The 16,749-nt window shown below is 39.0% G+C and overlaps 1 protein-coding gene across 5 annotated transcripts in view; it reads right to left on the reverse strand.

Annotated features, from left to right (window-relative positions):
* Nucleotides 1-16,749, reverse strand: part of RNF214 (ring finger protein 214) — a 44,368-nt gene that overhangs the window by 25,858 nt on the left and 1,761 nt on the right. For 4 of the 5 annotated variants that reach the window (XM_058545161.1, XM_058545162.1, XM_058545160.1 and 1 more), the window contains exons 2-6: nt 16,408-16,523; nt 13,726-14,236; nt 12,967-13,026; nt 9,484-9,624; nt 6,106-6,245 (exon numbers count right to left, since the gene is read on the reverse strand). In XM_058545161.1, the coding sequence (XP_058401144.1) occupies nt 6,106-6,245; nt 9,484-9,624; nt 12,967-13,026; nt 13,726-14,236; nt 16,408-16,523 (968 nt within the window). The remainder of the gene's footprint in view (nt 1-6,105; nt 6,246-9,483; nt 9,625-12,966; nt 13,027-13,725; nt 14,237-16,407; nt 16,524-16,749) is intronic. The other variant, XM_058545165.1, reaches the window with a different exon arrangement.

Raw genomic sequence — 16,749 nt, forward strand, 5'->3', positions numbered from 1 at the left:
AGTTGCACATCCCATAATCATCAAATTTACTATTTTACCCTCAAAATTTAGAACTGGAATTCCACTTCCCAATTACTGTCCATGGTGGAACATAGTTACCCAGAGTCAGAACAGTGAAGTTATTTTTGACTTCTCTCTCTGTCTTAATCCTTAAAATCATCAGACACCAATTCCTCCTGAATCATTCCACCAGTTAGTCTTATAATGATTCTTATAAACTCACTTTATTGTAAGAGCTTACTGCTGATGTCCCAGCCTCTATCTCTGCCCATAATTCATCCTGCATATGTCTAAAACATCTCTAATTATGCATCCCCTATTAATGTAACTTCTATGATTTCCCATATCTAAAAGATACTATATTACATACTGAGCAGAAAAAGTTAAACAAGATGTGTGACACCTGCTGTGGAGGCAAATCTCCAAAGATGGATCCCTCCCAATGAACCACGCCTCCTGCTGTTCACATTCTTCATAGTCCTCTCCAACACTAAAGCTGGGCTGGCCCTGTGACTCATTTTAACCAACGGAATGCCATAGTAGCACTGTGCCAGTTCCATGTCTATGCCTTAAGAAAGCCTGGAAACTTTCACTTTTGCACTCTTAGGAGCTCTGAGCCACCAAGTAAGAAATCTGGCTCCTCTGCTGAAAAGACCACCTGGAGAGGAAAAAGCCCTGAGACAACATGGAGAGAGCATGACACAGGCCTAGACATCCAAGGCCAACTGGGCCCAGCCTTCCAGGTGTCCTTGCCAGGGTGCCAGAAATATGAATGAAGCCACTGGATGTTCCAGCCCAGGCCGCCATCTGACTGCAGCTACAGAAATGATTCCAAAGGAGACTAGCAGAGCTGTCCATCTGAGACTCAGTCAACCCAAAGAACTGTGAGAAATAATAAATTATTGCTGTTTTAAGACACTAAGTTTTACAGTGCTTTTTTTTTTTTTTAAAGATTTTATTTATTTATTTATTTTCCCCCCAAAGCCCCAGTAGATAGTTGTATGTCATAGCTGCACATCCTTCTAGTTGCTGTATGGGGGACGCGGCCTCAGCATGGCCAGAGAAGCAGTGCCTCGGTGCGCGCCCAGGATCTGAACCCAGGCCGCCAGCAGCAGAGCGTGTGCACTTAACCGCTAAGCCACAGGGCCGGCCCGACAGTGTTTTATTTTACATAGCGATAGATAATCAAAATATTTGCCCTCAAGAAGCTAACTATATAATGCGGGAAGCAGTCAAGTAAAAAAAAAAAAAGACCATCAGAAGTAAGTATTACAATAGAGGTATACACACTATGCTAGGTGAGTACGCAGGAGGGTCATCTAAATTAAATGGTCAGGGTGTGTGAAGGGGGGAAGAAGGGGAGTATCTGGGAAGGCTTTCTAAAGTAGATGATACATGCTGAGTTTTCAGTGAGTTCAGGATATTACATGCAGTAGTTAGGTATAAACCAGCATGGTGGCTTGGGGGAGGGGTAAAGATACAGCTAGGGACATAAGCAGGGACTACATAATTGAGGGCCCCTTATACTAAGCTAAAGAGTTTAAACTTTACCCTAAAAACTACATAGAACTATGAAGGATTTTAAGCAGAGAAATGATATTATCAGATTTGTAGCTGAGAAAGATTTCTATGGTAGCAGTGTACTAGACAAATGGGAAGGGAGGCAAACCGGAGGCAAAGAAAGTTTAGTAGCCTACCTCAGAAATCTGGGAGAACTGATGAGAACCTAAACTAAGACAGTGGCAGAGTGAATGGAGAGAAAGGGATAAATAAGAATCTACAGAATTTGGTAAAAGTAGATGTGGTGGAGAGGGGCTAAGAGAGAGGAATTTAGAATGACTCCCAGTTATTCGGCTTAGGCACTGTAGGACAGAGTGGTGCCACTTATGGAGCAGTGGTAGAAGCAAGAGGGAATGGGATTCACACAGACGAGAAAGTTTAGACTCAGATACAAGGATAGGAAGAAAGGATGGATGCATCTGCTGATGGTTAGGAAACTGAAGGAAGTTTTACTTGATGTCCTCTATTTTTTCAGCAAAATAAGAGGCGAGATCATCTGCTAAGACTAAGGAGAGAAATGGTGGAGACAGAAAGTTTAGAAAGAGAAGTAAAAGCTTAGGACAACCCTCAGAGGGAGGGGGAGCCCTGAGGATCCAGGTGATGTTGGAAGTCATAAATTTATTCTGGCCCCAAGACACACAGCTGTAGATTTTCCCCAGTAGCACTCAGCAGCCCAGGCATAAGAAGAATAGGGAGGTCATATGGCTGCAAAAACCAGCATGGAAGCCTCATCTTTCTAATGCCAGCAATAATCTTGAAGGATGCAAGCTGGGAAGTAGAAAGTATCCTCACAAAAGCAAGACAATGTCCATGACAAAGCAGCCAGGTGTCCAAGGGGAAAAAAATCAAATACATGACTAAACTGAATATTTGGTCTTTTGTGGCGTCAATTCAGGATGTCCTCTTTAAAACACATAGTGACTACCTCCGAATAGTACAGTCAGCCCTCTGTATCCACGGTTCTGCTTCTGCAGGTTCAACCAACCCCACAGACCAAAAGGCCTACGATGGTTGTGTCTGTACTGAATGTGTACAGACTCTGTCTTGTCATCATTCCCTAAACAATACAGCATAACAACTATTTACATAGTATTTACATAGTATTAGGTATTATAAGTAATCTAGAGATGATTTAAAGTACACGAGAGGATGTGCATAGGTTATATATACACAAATACTATGCCATTTTATATCAGGGACTTGAGCATCTGTGTATTTTGGTATCCACAAGGGTACTAAAACCAATCCCCCACGGATACCAAGGGAGGACTGTAGAAAGCACTTAGCAGATTTCTATTAAGTAAATTCATCTGCATATAATATCAATGTGAAATTCTCTTAATTTTCTACCCAGTGATTCAACAAATACTTGTCAAATAATTACCAGATACATAGCACTGAACTAAGTGTTAGTGTTGTAAAAGAACACAAAAGAATAGAAAATTTTTAGAAAATACATATACAGAGAGAGCGAGTCTCGTCTTTTCCTCAAGAGGCTTACAACATAAATGGTCAGCCAAGACATACACAGCTGGAAAAAAATGTAGAGTATAATATAAAAATAAGTGCTAAATGGAAAGAATGCTGTACAAGTATCCTGAGGGAGAAATTAGTTCAGGAAGAAATGGCTGAGGAAGATTTCACAAAGGAGGTAGAATTGAAGTTGAAACTTGTAAGAGGAGTAAAATGGATAAGACATCTTATAAAAGAACCCCATTATTTCCCAAGCCAGAAATATGGGAGTTACTCTAACTCTGCCCTGCCCACCTACCAGTGCTGCCTCTAATATCTTACACACACGTTCATTTCTCCCCATGGATGCCACTTTAGTTTTGCTCACCATTATTCTAACGCAGGCTCTGACAGGTAAGTATCCTAACTGGTCCTCTACACTACTCCAATCCATTTTCCAACTGCCTAAGTCATCTATCTAATGCAGATCTCACCCTTTGATACTGCCCTCCCTTAAAATCCTTCAGTATCTCTCACTATCAAAGAATAAACCCAAACTCCTTAACGCAGTAAATGAGCCTTTTGTGATCTGGCTTCTGACTACGTCACTAGCCTCATTCCTCTCCACCTCACAGCTCAGTTGCTATTCTCTCTCCTCTGTAGCCTGCCTGCAATGGCTTTCTCCCTATTCTTTGCCTGGCTAATTCCTCCCTATATCTATTCTGACTCCTGCAACTTTTTCTTTGCAAGTTTAAAACCAAGAGAAAAGTTAATAGAATGTACAATGAACATATGCCCTTCATCTAGATCCACCAGTTGTTACACTTTTTCATCACATCTACCTCTCTCTGAACCATCCGAAAGTTACAGACATCATGACACTTAACCCCTAAAACTTCAGCAACTCTCTCTTAAGAACAAAAACAACCTTCTACATAATCACACAATACCATAATCACATCCAAAATATTTAACGTTGATACAATATTTCCTAATATGTATTCCATATTCGAATTTTCCCAATTATTCCAAAATATCCTTTATAGTTTGTTTAACCCAAGAGCAAACCAAGGATCATGCATTGTGCTTGGTGGTCACGTTCCCCCTTATCTTTTAGGACTCAATTCTGGAATCATTTCCTCTGCAAAGCCCTCTCTGACTCCCCCTACCCAGTCTGGGATACATGCCTCTTCTATATGTTTTCATACCACCACTATCACGGTATCACTATGCTATTTTGTAATTATGTGTTTATTTATCTACCTCCCCTATTAAACAATAAGCTCCTTGCGGAATTTTTATTTTCCAGACCCCTATTGTCTGGCTTATCATAGATATTCAATACGTGTTGGTGAATGAAGGAATGAAAGAGCTATGAACCAGAAATATGACTGTTATGGACTGAACTGTGTCCCCTCAAAACTCGTATGTTGAAACCCTAACCCTCAGTGTGACTATATTTCGGAGATAGGGCCTATAAGGGGGTTCATTGAAGTTAAATGAGGTCATAAAGATGGGACTCTAATCCAATAGGTGTCCTTACAGGAAGAGGAGAGACACCCAGGAGTGTGCATGCAGAGGAAAGGCCATGTGAGGCAGCAAGAAGGCAATTATGTCTGCATGCCAGGAAGAGGCCTCACCAGAAACCAACCCTGCATGTGTCTTGATCTTGGACTTCTAGCCTCTAGAACGATGAGAAAATAAATTTCTGTTGTTTAAGCCCCTGATATTCTGTTAAACCTGTGATATTGTTATAGCAGCCCAAGCATATTAATACAATGACCAAAATCTTCATGTCCACAGTTCCTATGAATAACGGAAGCTAAACAAAACCTATACCACTGCTAGAACAAAGATACACACAGTGGACTTCTTCCTCCCACTTCTGGAAAAATTTAACAGAATCCCACAGTTAACAGAAAGAATGACAGAAAGCATCATTCTGACACTCATGACATACATAAAAAAAACCAATCGGATCTTCAAGAATACAAGGAGCAAATTGTTAGTATCAATCACCATTCGTAGCTATCCAACCAGATGGTAAAGAAGATAGAGATACATAGAGTGTAAAGAGCGCACATCAAAAGGAAATCTTTCATGGAGCTTAGAATAACATTACAGACTCACCTGCTCAACTTCTGCTCTTTAAGATATCTGCTGCTAAGTTGCTTACACACACATGTCTATGCTTCCTCTTCCCCACACCGATTGTGAAGATGATGGCAGAGGCCATTGTTGAGTGGTGGTGTAGCTGTCTTGATTGCTAACAATGCCTGGTACAGTGTTCTGCTCCTACTACACTCTTCTTAACTGCGGGCATATGGATCACGGTGGACAACTGACTCATCTTCTAATCATTATCATGAGATTCTCAACAAAACAAGTGACTGGTCTTTAGGCCCTTCCTCAAACATTCTTTCTTACGTTGACCTTTCACAGTTATCATCTGTCATACTTGCAAAACAATTCAGCAAATGAGCTTGCTACTTTTCACTTAGTTCTCTGACACAACAGCAAGCCAAGATTTTCCTGATGAATAAAAATGAATTTTAGTAGAACTTAAATAAAATTATCACAGTAGTCACAGCTATTCTGATTTCCAAATAGGTCATATTAAGAAATTTGGAAACTTGAAAATCTGACCAAATTCTGTGCCCACCTGGGTCCTGCTGCAGTACCCAGAAGAGGACACAGATCCACTAAATTATTCTTTCCAAACAGCTTACAATGTTCCTGTTTGAATTCGCTTTGGTGCTGAATAGAATAAATATAATCAAAGTATTCTCATAGCCTGAACTGATAAAACATCAGATAAAGCAAGCAAAATAGCTGTTAGATCAAAATCTTGATCATACTTGGGACCCAACACTTAGCTGCTATTATTTTAAGGTATTAATGAATCTCTAAAACTCTTTTAATTAAATCTAATACCGGGTGCTGAAAAAGCTAAAATCACTGGAGGATTTTTATTTGTGTGCTTGTTTTTCAAATAAAAAATTAGACCAAAAGAAAAGAAACCAGAAACACAAACAGGACCGGCCCTTATGCACAAACATACACAGGGTTTTTGTTCTTAACAGCATCATTTACCTTCTGCCCTTCTCACAAAGCTTCTCAATCTCAGCTTTCAGATCCTGCTCCTTCTGCAAAAACTCCTTCTTTTCTTTCTCTATCTTCTTCTTTGTTTCTTCTCGCTTTATTGTTACATCCTGGATAGCCTTTAATATCTCCTGAGTCCCACACAATTCAAGTCACGCACAAATAAAGAAGGAAATGAATTAGATCTTTTGGTCTGAAGGTCATTTTCAACTATCACAAATTAACACGATAACTTTAGTGAATTCAAATTGAACTGAAATTATCTGACTGACGAGTAGTTCCAAAAGCCAGTATTTAGATGTAAGAGAGAAAATTACAATGAAGCAGATTTCAATTCAACAGGAGAAAGAATTTCTAACAACCACAACTGTTCAAAAATGGAATTTACTCCCTTGTGAAGCAATAAACTCTCCATTTCTTTTGTTCAAATAAAGGCTGAAGGAACACCTGTCAAGAATGCTGAGAAAGGCATTCTTGCACAAGGTGGGAGTTTGTTACTCCCAACAAATATGGTCTTGTTTTGTTTTGTTATGGTTCCACTTTATGATGTGCAAGGTTATTTTCTTTCTTTTTTTATTATTTAACAAAAAATATACGTATTTGTAATAAGAAGTCAAACAATAAAAAAGTGATCAAGTTGGGGCCGGCCCGGTGATGTAGCGGTTAAGTTCACACATTCCACTTTGGCAGCCCAGACTTCGCCAGTTCGGATCCTGGGCGTGGACCTACTCACTGCTCATCAAGCCATGCTGGGGTGGCATCTCACATAGAAGAGCTACAACTCTACAACTATGATATACAACTATGTACTGGGGCTTTGGGGAGGAAAAGAAAAGAAGCAGAAGTTGGCAACAGATGTTAGCACGGGGCCAATCTTTCTAAAAGAAAAAAAGTGATAAAGTTAAGTCATCGCCTAATTCACACCAATTCCACCCATAAAGTAAGAAATGTGTTAACTGTTTTGTACTATGCTTTCACATCTTTCTCCATTCTCACACAAATACATGTATATTTACGTATGTATTTCTTTGCTTTTTTGTTTTATGAGGTCATTTTATATACATTATTCTGCATCTTGCTTTTTCCACTTGACATGAACATACTGTCAATAAATATAGATCAAACTCAAAAATAGCTGCATAATATGTATAGATCCAATTTATCCAACCATTCTCTGTTAAAAGTCCATCAGGCTGATACTAGTTTTTTTGTAATTACAAACAATATTGTAGTAAACACTCCATATGTCTACACTTTCATGCAAAAACTTCTATTTCTATAGAATAGACTCCTAATAATGAGACTGCTAGGTCAAAGTACAGTCATGTGTCACTTAACGATGGGGATACGTTCTGAGAAATGCGTCATTGGGTGATTTCGTCGTTGTGCGAACATCATAGAGCGTACTTACACAAACCTGAACGGTATAGCCTACTACAGACCCACGCTATATGGTACTAATCTTATGGGACCACCATTGTATATGCGGTTCATCGTTGACCAAAACGTCATTATGTGGCACATGGCTGTATATGTACATTTTAAATTTTAACTGACCATTCCCAGTAACTTTTCCAAAAAAGCGGTAACAATTTGCACCCCTACCAATGTCTAAAAAGAGCTCATTTTTCCTCACCCTTTTTTTTTTTTGTGAAGAAGATCAGCCCTGAGCTAACATCCAGTGCCAATCCTCCTCTTTTCTGCTAAGGAAGATTGGCCCTGAGCTAACATCCATGCCCATCCTCTTCTACTTCATATGGGAAGTTGCCACAGCATGCCCTGCCAAGCAGTGCATTGGTGCGCACCGGGGATCCGAACCTGCAAACACCGGGCCGCTAAAGCAGAGCACACGCACCTAACCACTGCACCTCCGGGCTGGCACCCTTTCCTCACCCTTGACAACTTATTTCATTTCTACCAATCTCTTGGGGAGAGGGAGAAATGGTTATCTAATAATTTTATTTATTTATTTTTATTGATGTCATAATAGTTTATAACATTGTGAAATTCCAGTTGTACATTATTATTTGTCAGTCACCACATAAATGTGTCCCTTCACCCCTTGTGCCCACCCCCCTGGTATCTAATAATTTTAATGAGCATTTCCCTACCTCCCATTGTTTACTGTTTTTACTGCCTGTCTCCTCCAACTAGAATAAGCATTCAGTGAAGGCAGAGGTCATGTTTTGTTCACCACTAAATCTTCAGAGCCTAGATCAGGAACTCAAAACTTACTGAATGAATGAATGAACACTAGTGAGGCTGAGCTTATTTTCATATATTTATTACTCATTTGCTTTTCCTCTTCTTTGAATAACTGTTTATGACTAATGTATGTTACCTTCCACAGCAAAAGGGACTTTGCAGATGTACTATAAGTAAGGATCTTGAGATAGGGAGGTAATCCTGGATTATCTGGATGGGCCCATCTAATAACAACACAGGTCTTTAAGAGTGGAGAACCCTTCCCAATTGTGATCAGAGGAAGCTGTAATTAAGTTAGAGCTTAATTAGAGAGATGCAATGTTGCTGGCTTTGAAGATGGAGAAGGGGGCCACAAGTTAAGGAATGCAAGCAGCCTCTAGAAGCTGGAAATGCAGAAAAACACACTCTCCCCTGGAGCCCCCAGAAAGGAATGCGGCATGTTGGACTTCCGACCTACAGAACTGTAAGATAATAAATTTGTGCTGTTTTAATCCACTAAATCCATGGTAATTTGTTATAGCAATAATACAAAATTAATACAATAACCTTTTCTGGTTTTTCTCTAGACTGTTTGACTTTTACCATGAATTTGTAGGAATCTCAGAATGTCATGGATATTAAACCCTTCATCAGATGTGCTATAAATATTTTCTCTCAGTCTAATATTGAACTTTTGACTGGTTTTTGTATCACTTACCATATCAAAACTTTTTGTTACATGTAATTAATTAATTTTTTTACAGCTTCTGGGTTTTTTGCCTGGGTTACAATGACTTCTTGCAACTTGAGGTTTTATAAATATTCTCCTAAGTTCTTTCCTAATTTGAAATTTTTTTCCGGTTTTGATATGTTGACTTTTAATCTATTTAGAATTGTATTTTTTAATATAATGTAAGACAAGAGTCTAATCAAATGATTTTCCAGGTAGACAGTCAATCATGTCAACAAAATATATTAAATAAATAATCCTTTTCTCTCTGAACTAAACTAAGAGTGAGAGTTTGGACAAGATGCCCTCAAAGGTTCTTTTTATCCTTAAAATTCTACAATAACCATTAAAGAGTTAAATAATGCTTTTCTATTTCTATTAACTCAGAAACAAAAGTAAAGTTTGATCAGGCAATGCAGCTTTATTTACTGACAATTTTAATATAAGCAGAATACCTGGTGATTCTTCATTTCTTCTTCTCTCCTTTGCTGAAGTTGCTTTAATTGCACTTGGAGCTGATTCTCCACTTGCCTCTGCTTGTCCAGGACCTCCTGATAACGCTCCTTCAACAGGGTTCTCTCTGTCATCATTTTATCCTATTGGTAACAACAGAAGAATAGTTTAATTCCCTAATTTAATTGCAAGAATCTTTCACCACGCGCCTGTTCAAAACTCTGCATTGTGCAGAGTTCTACGGCTGCCGTGTCCAATACTATAGCTACTAGCCATATGTGGCTGTGTAAATTCAAGTTAATTAAAATAAGAAAACTTAAAAATCTGGCTCCTCTGTCACCTAGCCACATTCCAAGTGCTTAGTAGCCACATGTGACTAGTGGCTACCATATTAGACAGCACAGATACAGAACACTTCCATCATTACAGGAAGTTCTATTGTACAACACCACTCTAAGGTGTGGGCTAGCAACCTGCGGCCTGTGTGCCAAATCCAGCCATCACCTGTTTTTATAAATAAGTTTTACAGGAACACAGCCATACCCAATGGCTTACAGGCTGCTTTCACACTACAACAGCAGAGTGAAATGGTTACAGTAGAGCCCCACGTAGCCCAAAAAATCTAAGGTTTTTACTATCTGACCCTTTACAGAAAACATTTGCCAATCCCTGCTCTAGGGAATAAGAGGAAGGAGGCATTTTATTACCCATTAAGAAAGAGAAACAAGAATGGGCAAACACAAACAACAGATCACCTACTCAAAATGTATCCAGAAACAGGATTCCTTACTGGTCATTAGCACTGAAAATTGATACATGCACTAAAGTGGTCTGGAGAACCTGGCATTCAGATCAGGCAAATCGGCAAGCTCTCATATAAAGTAGGGAGTGAAAGTAAGGGTTCTGAGGACCACAGTTCAGTTCTGCCTCCCCCATATTAGCACATCAAGAAAAGCAATGGTTACCTTTCAAAGCGACACTAAGATTTAAAGAGGTTCAATTTAAAACACATTTGGTATAAGTCAGCCCCCGTGAAATTTAAACTGAGAGCATTAAACTGAATTTGTTCATTAAAAGATAATTATTTCCAAATAAAAATAATTATAAGTGGGGGAAAAGTGGGGATAAGTGGGGGAAAATTTATCACATTATGATAAAAAATAAACTCTCAAGATAGGACTTTAGCTTTGGGATAAGCTAGTCCTTAGTCCATATAATGAAATATGACTAAGGCTTCCCAAACAGATGACTCCTCAGCATCACATCTCTATAAGGATTCTGAACAAGGGGTATATGGATAGGCCTCAAAGATCTTTGAACTCTCTGAAATTGGTGTGTATGTATATAAATTTTTCTGAGATGAGAATTCAAAGTTTTCAAAAGATTCTGAAACAGGACCTTAACCCAAGAAAAGTTAAAGAAAGGTTAAGAACCAATCCAATAGATGAAACTAGTAGATCAGAAGATTCTTTTCTTTTTTAACCACAGCTCTCTCCCTTTACTTCTTTATCTTTATGGTACCTTCTCTATCCTTGATGCAGCTTTAGAAACAGGAATGGAGGAAAAAAACTCTAGTCTCATGGAAAGAAGTCTCAAAGTACATACTATTAGCATATACAAATGAATAACTTAAAGGCATACAGTAAATTACTTGATCCAATTCATCTCATATTAACAAGCCAAAAGGCTGTTACACATTGTTACTTTGTTTCCTCAGTGGCTAACTGGTTCTGAGAACCAGGAGTCATAATTTCAAATCGAGGCAGTGGGTAATTACCGTAAATGCATGAAAAGGGTAGCAAATAAAACAGGAGCCAAGTTTCTTGTATTGCCACTTAGCTTAATATCTGCCTAGTTCCACCGCCTTTTGAAAAGCATGTGGGCCACACCACCACCCAAAAGAACGCAGCCAAACAAAACACAATCCCGGGATTCTTTCAGCACAATGGCTTGCCAGTTTCCACATCTGCTTCCTGACTGATACTAAAGCTTAAGTTGGCCCCTTCAATTGCCATATAGTCATCCGAACTCCACCTTACAATGGTGGGGACAAAATAAATACTCTATGTAAAGTGTTTAGAGAAAGTGCTCAAGAAAGGTGACTCCTCCCCGTTCCATGGAGGTTTTCTCCTGGCCTGGTTTTCACCCGCACATCTCCATTAGGTCTCTCATCTCAAGGATCTTTTTACTTGCCTGTTATAAATAACTCCTGAGTTGCTACTCTCTATTTAAAAATTTTTATTGGTCTCATCTGATTAATGTACTCCAATAACTTACTTGTTTCCTTCTGTCCCTCAATTTCTTCAACTTGAACCAAATATCCACTTTCTTAGCATAATGGTTGCTACAAGCACTTATCCTCCTTTTTCCACTCAATTAACACATTTTACCCTAAAGACCTCTTCCTGATCCTAGGGTGTCTTTCCCAGTGTTATCCCTCCTCTTGAAAAATAGATATTTAGATATACACACACTTAAGAGACAGAAGTTTTTGCCACAAAATGCCAGAAATAGATCAAGGGGATCATTTTGACAAAAATAAATGTGCAGTTCTTTAAGTTTTAAAAACCAATTACCTAGGAATAAAATGGGAAGATACAACTAAATAATACATAAGAAAAAGACTTGATGGAGTTTGGCTGAAAGCTCAACGGTGTGACGAGACTGCCCAAATAAGCCAATGTAAGCTTAAGAAACAGTGTCTAGAATGAGAGAGAACGAGAGTCCCATTGTATTGTGAATTAATTATACTGTATCTGGATTACTATCTTTAGTTCTCAGAATCACATTTTAAAAGAAACATTAATAAGACGGAACATGTCTAGATGAAAAAGTAACCAGGATGATGACTGAAAAACTGAAAAACAAATCAAGAGAAGAAAAGAAGAATTTTAAAACATCTAGGGATGTTTCACCTGGAAAGGTTCAGACTTGAGGGGTAAGGGGAAGAGGCACTAAAAAAACTTCAAATACATGGAGGGCTAACAAGTAAAACAGGATTTAGATTTAATCTACATGGCTCAAGAGTTTTAGAGGTTCTGTCCTCATCTCAGAATAAGATCTAACAATAAGAGCTATTTTAAAAATGTAATAGGCTGCTTTGTGAGTAGTGAGCTTCCCATCCCTGGAAGTGATCAAGTAGAAGTTAGCTGACCATCTGTCAGGGATTTTATAATTTTTATTTATTTTATTTTTTCCCCCAAAGCCCCAGTAGATAGTTGTATGTCATAGCTGCACATCCTTCTAGTTGCTGTATGTGGGATGCGGCCTCAGCATGGCCAGAAAAGTGGTGCGTCAGTGCGCGCCCGGGATCTGAACCTGGGCCACCAGCAGGGGAGCGCGAGCACTTAACCGCTAAGCCACGGGGCCGGCCCATGTCAGGGATTTTATAAAGGAAATTCCTGCAACTTTTCCAATTGAGATGATATGACTCCAGACCTGCACTAATGTTCTCATATATCAACAACGACACTTCAAATACTTACCAGATTCTTTTCAATATCTTGATCTGTGTTCACCTCTGAGTCAGCTGTCTTAAAGTCAGTCTATAAAGAAAGAAACAATTATATTCAGAACTGTTCAGAAATATTTTAAAAGGCAGAATTACTCTAGTACTTTCACCTGGAAACCTGCCACAAGTAACTAAGAAACTAACTTTTTGGTCTTTGCCCTTAATGGTTTCATAGCAAGCCAAGCACTGTAGGTCTAGCAGACAGACACTGACATCCATATTGCATTAAGCATTTATCCCACAAAATAACCTAAAAATGACCCAACAACTGATGGAGAGACAGTCTCAAGACTGAGAAAAGAATTTTGCCCCCTATAACCTATTGTGCCCATCCTTCCTCCTATGACAAAGCACACCAGTCACTAGAAGGCAGGATACACTGCAGTTCTTAAGATGAAGGTCAGAGAATTAACAAGGATTCCTCCTGCAAGGACAAAGATGGGAAATGTGAATGCTGATGACCTACACTCATCAATCACTCAGTGAAAGAGATTATACGGAGGTCATCAAGTTCCTAGTCCACAATTAGTCACTAGCTCCTGGCTGTATTCTTTATTGAACACCAGAATGAAGTCACTGCATAGCACTGTATGCAAGTAGCATGATAGTCGCCAGTAAAAAAAACAAGACAGAATAGTTCTCCACCAACTAAGAAGAAACGTCTCCTACTCTCAAAAAAACATAAAATAAAAAGCCCAAATTCCATTTTAATAGTAGAAACTTGATACTTGACCTGTACAGCAATGTTCTGAGAAAGCTTCAGGGAAGAGCTATCCTGATCATCATCCTGATCCACTCTGACTCCTTCAACCCCATTTGCTGGAGGCACTACAGGTGGGAAATCCAAGCCTGTGTCCCTGCTCCCTTCCTTTAGGATGGAGGCTTGTGGGGATTTCTCTTCAGAACAATTCCCGGAGGCAAGCTGCTTTGTATGGCACCCTGCCTTAAAAGACCGAGTGACCGGATGGAGGCTCTCCCGGAGGCATGTGTCCCCCTCCTCTCCTGCTGTGCTGGCCACGTCCTTCAAATCAGACTGAGACCCACAGCCAGAAAGACAAAGGGCTGTGGCTATCAAGTTTTCTCCTAAAACCGCCCGGTGCGCTGTTGAAGTGTCACCTGCTGATGAACCAGGATTCTGCTCTGGGTGTTCCAAATGGACATTTCTGTTATTCTCCTTGGTTATCGTTTGGTTACTTACACTCGACAGAGGCGAGTTCTTGTGCTTCTGTGCAGGGTCTTTGGGGCTATCAAAAACATAAAATAAAAAGTTTTTCTCTTCACTCAATCTTAAAGAGGATTGAATATATAATACTTTTACCGTAACCACTAGAGGAACAAAACAAGACTATATAAACCCCCCAAATTATCAGAACGAAAAGGAACTTAGTTTCTATCCAGTGATTTTTATCTCACATGCAGGGAGTATAGCTTGGTGGTTAAGAACCTGGGTTCTGGCAACAGTCTACAGTAAATGACCACATGGTACATGACCACACAGTACATGACTGCAGTAAATGACCACACTGAAGACTCAAAAAATTTTTAAGGGCTAATTTGAGTAACTTTTGAGGATGCAGATGAAACAGCCTAATGCTAGTTAGAATATTTCATTTAGTTACACATAATATTTTAATAAAGAAAATACTAATTTAGAAATATTTTTATTCCACTCTCATGTTTCACAAAAATAATCTTCATTCAAATTCATTATACAGGTCTTTGACCAGAACCACCTTTTAGGTTCTTCAACAGTCTTCCAGAGCATAGCACCTTCACCTCAAGTTGTCTGAAGCACAGGCAACTTTGAATCCAAAATTGAAGCTGTCAGTAGAAATTTTACCCCAGATGACAGGTATACACATGTATAACTCTGGGATAGTTGTTTTAATGTTTGTCACGGCCATTTAACATCCTGCTTTTTTAAGAGATCTTTAAAGTCTATTGACAATGACATCCAACATTCACAACTGTAAGTCCTTCACTCAAGAATAATGACTAAAACTGTGTTAAATTTCTTTTTCCTTTCTTTTTTTTAAACTGATTCTGTCAACTGATGCCCTTAAGCACCTCAAACTAGCATTGTCTGAGGCTTCAGGTCACTGTGCCCTTCTTCCCTCAATAGTACCAGCTGTTCAAAATAAAACAATGGAGAGAGCATCTCATGATATGAAAATCTTTACAAACACTCTAAGCTGATTCCTTGTTGGGAGTTAATGGGTGGGGGACGACACTTAGTCATAAATGTGGGCATATACAGTACCTGGGTGTGAATCCTGACTCTGCTATTTACTAGTTGTTTGATTCTGGGCAAGTTACTTAACTTCAATAGTAAAAGAGAAATAATCTTACTCATCTAACAGGATTATCACGAGGATTATATGAGATAATGCATACAAAGTTCTTAATACAGTGCCTGGCACATAGTAAACACTCAATAGACCTTAGACGCTGTTATTATCACTAGTAGCATGCGGCTGATTTTATTTATACAATGAAGATCCATGCTTATAGTAAACTTACTTAACATTTTTCCCCATTATCCATTCACTACAAACTTCTCTTTTAAACAAATATATTTATTAAGTACTCTAGGGTCAGACAAGCCTGGGTTCACACCCTGACTCCAACCTAGCTTAGTAACGTTGGGCAAGCTACTAACCTCTCTGGGTCTCAGTTTCCTCACCTGTAAATGGGAATAATAATATCAGCACCTACCTCCTGAGACTGTTGTGAGAATTAAATGTGATAGTACATATACAGCTGTTAGTGCAGTATTATCTATTGTATTAGGTCCTAGGTAATCTAGAAAAGAGTTAAGGTAGAATATATAGTCAATTTAGGACAACATTGTACATAACAATGTGTTAAGCACTGTAAGAGCAAGGTTGGGTAATTATAAGTCCTGCCCTCCAGAGTTTAGATGGAAGGCAAAATACATACAGGAAGCAATAAGCCATATTAATAAAGCTATCTATTTATCTATAGAGAGATAGATATAGAAATACAAACACATAAACATACATGTGTATTTGTTTATACGTGTCTATGTATATCTATATCTATCTAATATAGAAAACGTGTATATATAGGTACGATATATAAACATACAATTAAACGAACATGTAGCCCATGTAGGATAGGGTACGGAAATATTTGCATTTTTGGATGAGTTTGACCCCCTGTATTCTAATCTATTTATTCAACAAACATTCAGCATGCCTGCTGAGTGTCAGACACTGTGATAGGTACCTGAAATACAAATCTAGATCAGACAGTCCCTACCGTTAAAAAGCTAAATCTAGTGCAGTGCCACTAGAGCCAAAAAGAGGAAAGACCAGCTATATTTCCATAAGAAGCCCTTCTCGAAAGCCCATTACCCAAATGAAATCTTCCCAGTCAAGAATCCACACGTTACCTTAGACCATCTGGGAGACCTTCATCTGATTTGGAAGCACATACACTGGAAGAAGATTCCGGAGAATTGGGGGCATTGGCCACCACACCAGCCACCTCAGACGCTGCCATCATGCTCTGTACATTCAGAAACAAATTACAGGCTACAAGTTTCAAAATTTTAAAACAAATCCATCTTCCCCCCTCAGAATGTCCATACACAGAGTTGTTCCAGGAAAGAAACACCAAGTTGGGCTCCAGGAGAAAATACTTAAGAGTATTCTGTAGTAGCGTATTAAAAGAGCCATTGCACGCAATAGGTCCCAGCGGATATCAATTAGGAGTCACTATATTCATATAAATA

Source organism: Diceros bicornis, chromosome 7 (genome assembly GCF_020826845.1).
Source record: "Diceros bicornis minor isolate mBicDic1 chromosome 7, mDicBic1.mat.cur, whole genome shotgun sequence".
In the NCBI taxonomy this organism is placed as follows: domain Eukaryota; kingdom Metazoa; phylum Chordata; class Mammalia; order Perissodactyla; family Rhinocerotidae; genus Diceros; species Diceros bicornis.